Raw genomic sequence first — 9,846 nt, 5'->3', positions numbered from 1 at the left:
GTTCACTATTTCATTTTTTATAATTAAATTAATCTTTTTCAATTCTCAAAGTATGCTCATTTTTTTTTTAAATATATATTTTATTTATTTATTTAACCTTTATTTAACTAGGCAAGTCAGAATAAATGATTATATATAATGAAGGCCTACCTGGGAACAGTGGAGTTAACTGCCTTGTTCAGGGGCAGAAGGACAGATTTTCACATTTACATTTACATTTAAGTCATTCACCTTGACAGCTCGGGGATTCGACACTAACCACTAGGCTACCTGCCTAGTGTGGCACAATAAAATAATTGTCTCAATGTTTTTACCGTCAAAACAATACTTCTATCAGCTCAGTGTATTCACAAGTTTATAAGAGCATGATTTGATACATTCAGTGTCAACAAATAGGCATAAATCCTTACAATATCTCTGTGGTGCAGGTGCACAACAACACATGACAATATAATAAATATACAGATGGTTATCCGCGATCAAAATAGCACATAAAACCCCACAACTAATAGAAAATACTTCACAGAGATAAATAAATCACAAACAATGCAATACCACAATCCTTTTTTTCACAGAGACTGAATGAGAACGTGATGGGGGACGGATCAAGTTTTTCGGGTTGGTTTGCGGGTCCGTCTCGTCAAGTCTGTCACTGTAAAGCCTTTGCTATCCCTGCGGCGAGGTGCTCAGCTGTAGGTTTGTCTGCTGAGCAGCTGACCGAGAGCCCCTCTGCCGCCATGGCCTCCGCTGTGGTGGGTCCTATGGCCGCAAACTGGAAGACCAAACAACACAACATTTTAAAGTTCAATTGTATTGGCAGTATCCACAAGCTCAATGAAGATATCCACAGTCACATCGGAAACACGTTCTCACCTTTATCTGCACGAGTTGTTCACCTGACAGTCTCCTCACCGTTTCCAAACTGAACCTGACTCCCGACGGGCTGAAGAAAGCAATGCAGTCTGGAACACCCTGCGTGTGGGCGGAGCACAAACCATGACGATTAGTGTATGAATGTTTCTGATCGATAACAACAACACAACAGGTGATGGGGAGGCAGGGTAGCCTAGTGGTTAGAGTGTAGAGGAGGCAGGGTAGCCTAGTGGTTAGAGTGTAGAGGCGGCAGGGTAGCCTAGTGGTTACAGTGTAGAGGAGGCAGGGTAGCCTAGTGGTTAGAGTGTAGAGGTGGTAGGGTAGCCTAGTGGTTAGAGTGTAGAGGAGGCAGGGTAGCCTAGTGGTTAGAGTGTAGAGGAGGCAGGGTAGCCTAGTGGTTAGTGTGTAGAGGTGGCAGGGTAGTCTAGTGGTTAGAGTGTAGAGGTGGCAGGGTAGCCTAGTGGTTAGAGTGTAGAGGGGGCAGGGTAGCCTAGTGGTTAGAGTGTAGAGGTGGCAGGGTAGCCTAGTGGTTAGAGTGTAGAGGCGGCAGGGTAGCCTAGTGGTTAGAGTGTAGAGGCGGCAGGGTAGCCTAGTGGTTAGAGTGTAGAGGCGGCAGGGTAGCCTAGTGGTTAGAGTGTAGAGGTGGTAGGGTAGCCTAGTGGTTAGAGTGTAGAGGCGGCAGGGTAGCCTAGTGGTTAGAGTGTAGAGGTGGTAGGGTAGCCTAGTGGTTAGAGTGTAGAGGCGGCAGGGTAGCCTAGTGGTTAGAGTGTAGAGGTGACAGGGTAGCCTAGTGGTTAGAGTGTAGAGGAGGCAGGGTAGCCTAGTGGTTAGAGTGTAGAGGTGGCAGGGTAGCCTAGTGGTTAGAGTGTAGAGGCAGCAGGGTAGCCTAGTGGTTAGAGTGTAGAGGCGGCAGGGTAGCCTAGTGGTTAGAGTGTAGAGGTGGCAGGGTAGCCTAGTGGTTAGAGTGTAGAGGTGGCAGGGTAGCCTAGTGGTTAGAGTGTAGAGGAGGCAGGGTAGCCTAGTGGTTAGAGTGTAGAGGAGGCAGGGTAGCCTAGTGGTTAGAGTGTAGAGGAGGCAGGGTAGCCTAGTGGTTAGAGTGTAGAGGAGGCAGGGTAGCCTAGTGGTTAGAGTGTAGAGGCGGCAGGGTAGCCTAGTGGTTAGAGTGTAGAGGCGGCAGGGTAGCCTAGTGGTTAGAGTGTAGAGGCGGCAGGGTAGCCTAGTGGTTAGAGTGTAGAGGAGGCAGGGTAGCCTAGTGGTTAGAGTGTAGAGGTGGCAGGGTAGCCTAGTGGTTAGAGTGTAGAGGCGGCAGGGTAGCCTAGTGGTTAGAGTGTAGAGGCGGCAGGGTAGCCTAGTGGTTAGAGTGTAGAGGCGGCAGGGTAGCCTAGTGGTTAGAGTGTAGAGGCGGCAGGGTAGCCTAGTGGTTAGAGTGTAGAGGAGGCAGGGTAGCCTAGTGGTTAGAGTGTAGAGGCGGCAGGGTAGCCTAGTGGTTAGAGTGTAGAGGTGGTAGGGTAGCCTAGTGGTTAGAGTGTAGAGGAGGCAGGGTAGCCTACTGTTGTGAGGTAGAGGCGGCAGGGTAGCTTAGTGGTTAGGAGAGCGTTGGACTAGTAACCGGAAGGTTGCAAGTTCAAACCCCGAGCCGACAAGGTACAAATCTGCCGTTCTGCCTCTGAACAAGGAAGTTAACCCCACTGTTCCTAGGCCACTGAAAATAAACATTTGTTCTTAAAACTGACTTGCCTAGTTAAATAAAGGTCAAATAAATAAAATAAACAACATGGGATAGTGTGTTTTGAGGGGAAAGTCCGGGACTTAGTGGATGCTTCCTGTACCTGCTGTGTAAAATGGTTGCTCAGGTTCTTCTCCAGGTCTGGATGTTGAGCTGTCTGATAAACCATCAGTGCGTCTAGAGGAACTCCTTAACAACAAAAACAAAGTCACCTAATGGTATTAGATACCACCTTGTAAATAATACAGAGTATTCATGAGTATTAAAAAAATATATAGGAGTTATAATAGAGGGAACTTACCGTTTTCCCTCAAAGCAGTAGGTAAAACTTCTCTTTTAATGGAACCACAGGGGAAAAGAAGAGGTAATATATTGGCATCCTCTCCTATATCAAGCCAGAATGTAGGTCTAGTTAGAGAAGAGGTAATATATTGGCATCCTCTCCTATATCAGAATGTAGGTCTAGTTAGAGAAGAGGTAATATATTGGCATCCTCTCCTATATCAAGCCAGAATGTAGGTCAAGTTAGAGAAGAGGTAATATATTGGCATCCTCTCCTATATCAAGCCAGAAGGTAGGTCTAGTTAGAGAAGAGGTAATATATTGGCATCCTCTCCTATATCAAGCCAGAAGGTAGGTCTAGTTAGCTAGCTCAATATAAAACACAACATGAAACATTTTCAAAGATTTTGCTGAGTTACAGTTCATATAACGAAAACAGTTCATATTAAATACATTCATTTATGGATTTGTGACTGTTCCACTGGATGTCATAAGGTGAATGCACTACTTGTAAGTCGCTCTGGATAAGAGCGTCTGCTAAATGACTTAAATGTAAATGTAATGATTTCACATGACTGGGAATATAGATATGCATCTGTTGGTCACAGATACCTTAAACAAAAAGGTAGGGTGTGGATCAGAAAACCAGTCAGTATCTGGTGTCGACCACCATTTGCTCTCATGCAGTGCAACACATCTAATGCATTGAGTTGATCAGGCTGTTGATTGTGGCCTGTGGAATGTCGTTGTCCCACTCCTCTTCAATGGCTGTGAGAAGTTGCTGATATTTGTGGGAACTGGAACCACGGCGTCAGATAACAACGATCCAGAGCATCCCAAACATGCTCAGTGGGTGTCATGTCTGGCGAGTTGCGATATGGGGCTGTATATTATCATGTGATGGCGGAGGACCAATGGCACAACAATGGGCCTCAGGGATCTCGTCACAGTACCTCTGTGTATTCAAATTGCACTGATAAATGCAATTGTGTCCGTAGCTTATGCCTGCCCGCACAGTCACCCCAACGCCACCATGGGGCACTCTGTCCACAAAGTTGACATCAGCAAACTGCTCGCTCACACAACGCTGTCTGCCATCTGCCCGGTACAGTTGAAACCAGGATTCTATCCGCGAAGAGAACACTCTCCAGCGTGCCAGTGGCTATGAATGTGAGCATTTTCCCACTGAAGTCGATTACGACGCCAAACTGCAGTCAGGACAAGACCCCGTGAGGACAACGAGCATGCAGATGAGCTTGTGAGGCCGGTTGGACGTACTGCCAAATTCTCCAAAACACTGGAGGCGGCTTATGGTAGAGAAATTAACATTCAATTATCTGGCAACAGCTCTGGTGGACATTCCTGCAGTCAGTATGCCAATTGAACTCTCCCTCAAAACTTGAGACATCTGTGGTATTGTGCCGTGTGACAAAACTGGGTTATCGTGGCAACGGAGAAATGTTCACTAACGGGATGTAAACAAATATTTTAGTTCAGGGTAGTTGCGTTTAAAAAGGTAAATGACTGTCGTACGTTCAAGGATGAGGCGCGAGAGAACGTCTGCAGTCCCAGTGTCCTCTCCCAGGGGAACCAGACCTAGATTTTCCACTACGGAAGAAATACAGACAACTGATTACTGAAATATAATACCAAACAGAAACCTACTTTTCATCTAATGACATTAATACAGTAGTAGTTTATGGTATTAATACAGTAGTTATGGTATTAATACAGTAGTAGTTTATGGCATTAATACAGTAGTAGTTTATGGCATTAATACAGTAGTAGTTTATGGTATTAATACAGTAGTAGTTTATGGTATTAATACAGTAGTAGTTTATGGCATTAATACAGTAGTAGTTTATGGCATTAATACAGTAGTAGTTTATGGCATTAATACAGTAGTAGTTTATGGTATTAATACATTAGTAGTTTATGGTATTAATACAGTAGTAGTTTATGGTATTAATACAGTAGTAGTTTAGTAGTAGTAGTTATGGTATTAATACAGTAGTAGTTTATAGTATTAATACAGTAGTAGTTTATAGTATTAATACAGTAGTAGTTTATGGTATTAATACAGTAGTAGTTTATAGTATTAATACAGTAGTAGTTTATAGTATTAATACAGTAGTAGTTTATAGTATTAATACAGTAGTAGTTTATGGTATTAATACAGTAGTAGTTTATGGTATTAATACAGTAGTAGTTTATAGTATTAATACAGTAGTAGTTTATGGTATTAATAATACAGTAGTAGTTATGGTATTAATACAGTAGTAGTTTATAGTATTAATACAGTAGTAGTTTATAGTATTAATACAGTAGTTAGTTAGTTTATGGTATTAATACAGTAGTAGTTTATAGTATTAATACAGTAGTAGTTTATGGTATTAATACAGTAGTAGTTTATGGTATTAATACAGTAGTAGTTTATAATACAGTATTAATAGTAGTTTATAGTATTATACAGTAGTAGTTTATGGTATTAATACAGTAGTTATGGTATTAATACAGTAGTAGTTTATAGTATTAATACAGTAGTAGTTTATAGTATTAATACAGTAGTAGTTTATGGTATTAATACAGTAGTAGTTTATGGTATTAATACAGTAGTAGTTTATAGTATTAATACAGTAGTAGTTTATGGTATTAATACAGTAGTTATGGTATTAATACAGTAGTAGTTTATAGTATTAATACAGTAGTAGTTTATAGTATTAATACAGTAGTAGTTTATGGTATTAATACAGTAGTAGTTTATGGTATTAATACAGTAGTAGTTTATGACATTAATACAGTAGTAGTTTATAGTATTAATACAGTAGTAGTTTATAGTATTAATACAGTAGTAGTTTATGGTATTAATACAGTAGTAGTTTATAGTATTAATACAGTAGTAGTTTATGGTATTAATACAGTAGTAGTTTATGGTATTAATACAGTAGTAGTTTATGGTATTAATACAGTAGTAGTTTATAGTATTAATACAGTAGTAGTCACCCTAAACATTCTTATAAAGTGTTTTGGTGCAGATAACAGTTCAATACTGTCAAACTGTAACGTTTCAGCTAACAGAACAACCCTGTAGTTCCTTCCCCAATAAAATCAGAGGTAAACGGAAAAGTACAGATACCGAGAGAGTGTTGCACCTGCCACCTGCCCCCCTATAAAACACTTGCAGCAAGACCGTCAGTAAACTGTCACTTGTGGGGAAGTCATTTCCAGCTGACTGGCGGCCAGTGGTAATAAACATGGTTGACACGTTCCTGTGACAGCCAGGTGCCTGCCACACACACTATATCTAGTACCATCTCATTAAAGGGCCACACACACTATATCTAGTACCATCTCATTAAAGGGCCACACACACTATATCTAGTACCATCTCATTAAAGGGCCACACACACTATATCTAGTACCATCTCATTAAAGGGCCACACACTATATCTAGTACCATCTCATTAAAGGGCCACACACACTATATCTAGTACCATCTCATTAAAGGGCCACACACACTATATCTAGTACCATCTCATTAAAGGGCCACACACACTATATCTAGTACCATCTCATTAAAGGGCCACACACACTATATCTAGTACCATCTCATTAAAGGGCCACACACACTATATCTAGTACCATCTCATTAAAGGGCCACACACACTATATCTAGTACCATCTCATTAAAGGGCCACACACTATATCTAGTACCATCTCATTAAAGGGCCACACACACTATATCTAGTACCATCTCATTAAAGGGCCACACACACTACTATATCTAGTACTAGTACATCTCATTAAAGGGCCACACACACTATATCTAGTACCATCTCATTAAAGGGCCACACACACTATATCTAGTACCATCTCATTAAAGGGCCACACATACTATATCTAGTACCATCTCATTAAAGGCCACACACACTATATCTAGTACCATCTCATTAAAGGGCCACACACACTATATCTAGTACCATCTCATTAAAGGGCCACACACACTATATCTAGTACCATCTCATTAAAGGGCCACACACACTATATCTAGTACCATCTCATTAAAGGGCCACACACACTATATCTAGTACCATCTCATTAAAGGGCCACACACACTATATCTAGTACCATCTCATTAAAGGGCCACACACACTATATCTAGTACCATCTCATTAAAGGGCCACACACACTATATCTAGTACCATCTCATTAAAGGGCCACACACACTATATCTAGTACCATCTCATTAAAGGGCCACACACACTATATCTAGTACCATCTCATTAAAGGGCCATACACACTATATCTAGTACCATCTCATTAAAGGGCCACACACACTATATCTAGTACCATCTCATTAAAGGGCCACACACACTATATCTAGTACCATCTCATTAAAGGGCCACACACACTATATCTAGTACCATCTCATTAAAGTTTGCCAGTTGCTAGTTTATTAGGTACACCATCCCGTTCACAAAAAAAAATGGTTCTCTCCTATAGACAGTGAGTCACGTGGTCGTGGCTTGGCTATATGAAGGCAGGCAGACATTCAAAAAGACAAACATTAAGACCTGATAGCTAGTAAAACACACCTTGAAACTCGACAAACATCATCAATGGATCGACCCACTGAGAGAGCAACTCAATACTTTGATTTTCAGTTACTGTTGGATTGAACGTTAGAATGGGCAAAACAAGTTGCCTAGGCTACCCTGGGGTGGCAGGGTAGCCTAGTGGTTAGAGTGTAGAGGTGGCAGGGTAGCCTAGTGGTTAGAGTGTAGAGGTGGTAGGGTAGCCTAGTGGTTAGAGTGTAGAGGTGGTAGGGTAGTCTAGTGGTTAGAGTGTAGAGGAGGCAGGGTAGCCTAGTGGTTAGATTGTAGAGGAGGCAGGGTAGTCTAGTGGTTAGATTGTAGAGGAGGCAGGGTAGTCTAGTGGTTAGATTGTAGAGGAGGCAGGGTAGCCTAGTGGTTAGATTGTAGAGGAGGCAGGTAGCCTAGTGGTTAGAGTGTAGAGGTGGCAGGGTAGCCTAGTGGTTAGAGTGTAGAGGAGGCAGGTAGCCTAGTGGTTAGAGTGTAGCGGTGGCAGGGTAGCCTAGTGGTTAGAGTGTAGAGGAGGCAGGGTAGTCTAGTGGTTAGAGTGTAGAGGTGGCAGGGTAGCCTAGTGGTTAGAGTGTAGAGGTGGCAGGGTAGCTTAGTGGTTAGAGTGTAGAGGTGGCAGGGTAGCCTAGTGGTTAGATTGTAGAGGAGGCAGGTAGTCTAGTGGTTAGAGTGTAGAGGTGGCAGGGTAGCCTAGTGGTTAGAGTGTAGAGGAGGCAGGGTAGTCTAGTGGTTAGAGTGTAGAGGAGGCAGGGTAGTCTAGTGGTTAGAGTGTAGAGGTGGCAGGGTAGCCTAGTGGTTAGATTGTAGAGGAGGCAGGGTAGCCTAGTGGTTAGATTGTAGAGGAGGCAGGGTAGCCTAGTGGTTAGAGTGTAGAGGAGGCAGGTAGTCTAGTGGTTAGAGTGTAGAGGTGGCAGGGTAGCCTAGTGGTTAGAGTGTAGAGGAGGCAGGGTAGTCTAGTGGTTAGAGTGTAGAGGAGGCAGGGTAGCCTAGTGGTTAGATTGTAGAGGAGGCAGGGTAGCCTAGTGGTTAGAGTGTAGAGGAGGCAGGGTAGCCTAGTGGTTAGAGTGTAGAGGAGGCAGGGTAGCCTAGTGGTTAGATTGTAGAGGAGGCAGGTAGCCCAGTATATATATCCCATATGACCAGATCCTCTCAGTGAAACAAAAGAGAGACAATCACTTGAGACACGAAGGTGTTGTAAAACTACAAAGAGCTCCACGCTGAATAGAAGTGTTTCAATGCCAGTAAGTTAATGTTTCGTGATCAATTACTCACCTAGCGCTGCAGTAGCCTTCCCAACAACATAGATGGACTTGGCATTCCATTTGTCTTTTATGTCATTGTTCCACTCTATAAAATAGAAGACAGAAATTAAAACGAGTAGCTTAGCTTCACATACACTAACGCGTGTTGACTTTGTCCGTCTGAAAACGCACGAGACTAAGGCACAAGAGGCCTATCCTTTCCTAACAATGACATTTTTGTTGATGGGGGGGGGTGGGGGGAGCATTTTACAGGACATAGTTGAAAGCTTCACATGAGATCTACTCACGTTCCGTTCTTTCATCATCTTCAAGACACATTTTGACTGCCTCCACCGCCCTCGGGCTGGTAAAAATCAGCCCGCCATGTCGTTCTGGCTGGAACAGCTGTAGGAGTAGAGACTACAGCTGTAGTAGTAGAGACTACAGCTGTAGTAGTAGAGACTACAGCTGTAGTAGTAGAGACTACAGCTGTAGTAGTAGAGACTACAGCTGTAGTAGTAGAGACTACAGCTGTAGTAGTAGTGACTACAGCTGTAGTAGTAGAGACAACAACTGTAGTAGTAGAGACAACAACTGTAGTAGTAGAGACAACAGCTGTAGTAGTAGAGACAACAGCTGTAGGAGTAGAGACAACAGCTGTAGGAGTAGAGACAACAGCTGTAGGAGTAGAGACAACAGCTGTAGTAGTAGAGACAACAGCTGTAGTAGTAGAGACAACAGCTGTAGTAGTAGAGACAACAGCTGTAGTAGTAGAGACAACAGCTGGTAGAGACAACAGCTGTAGTAGTAGAGACAACAGCTGGTAGAGACAACAGCTGGTAGAGACAACAGCTGTAGTAGTAGAGACAACAGCTGGTAGAGACAACAGCTGGTAGAGACAACAGCTGTAGTAGTAGAGACAACAGCTGGTAGAGACAACAGCTGTAGTAGTAGAGACAACAGCTGTAGTAGTAGAGACAACAGCTGTAGTAGCAGAGACAACAGCTGTAGTAGCAGAGACAACAGCTGTAGTAGTAGAGACAACAGCTGTAGTAGCAGAGACAACAGCTGTAGTAGCAGAGACAACAGCTGTAGTAGTAGAGAAAACAGCTGTAGTAGTAGA

General features: G+C 42.8%; 1 protein-coding gene across 2 annotated transcripts; it reads right to left on the bottom strand.

Moving 5' to 3' along the window:
• Positions 1-338: 338 nt before the first annotated feature.
• Positions 339-9,195, bottom strand: LOC124029981 (uroporphyrinogen-III synthase-like). Of its 2 annotated transcripts, XM_046341506.1 has the most exons (7): positions 9,032-9,190; positions 8,755-8,829; positions 4,415-4,489; positions 2,901-2,984; positions 2,703-2,788; positions 874-972; positions 339-772 (listed from the first exon to the last, which is right to left on the bottom strand). In XM_046341506.1, the coding sequence occupies exons 1-7, from the start codon at positions 9,060-9,062 to the stop codon at positions 650-652; spliced, it is 573 nt and encodes a 190-aa protein (XP_046197462.1). In that variant the 5' UTR covers positions 9,063-9,190; the 3' UTR covers positions 339-649. The 2 variants fall into 2 exon arrangements, with proteins under 2 accessions (XP_046197462.1, XP_046197463.1); XM_046341507.1 differs by lacking the exon at positions 4,415-4,489 and having other exon boundaries at positions 9,032-9,195.
• Between the last annotated feature and the right edge of the window lie 651 nt (positions 9,196-9,846).

This window comes from Oncorhynchus gorbuscha, unplaced genomic scaffold, assembly GCF_021184085.1.
Source record: "Oncorhynchus gorbuscha isolate QuinsamMale2020 ecotype Even-year unplaced genomic scaffold, OgorEven_v1.0 Un_scaffold_8574, whole genome shotgun sequence".
NCBI lineage: Eukaryota > Metazoa > Chordata > Actinopteri > Salmoniformes > Salmonidae > Oncorhynchus > Oncorhynchus gorbuscha.
Note: the sequence above shows the minus strand (reverse complement) of the source record. Positions and strands in the feature narration are given on the sequence as shown.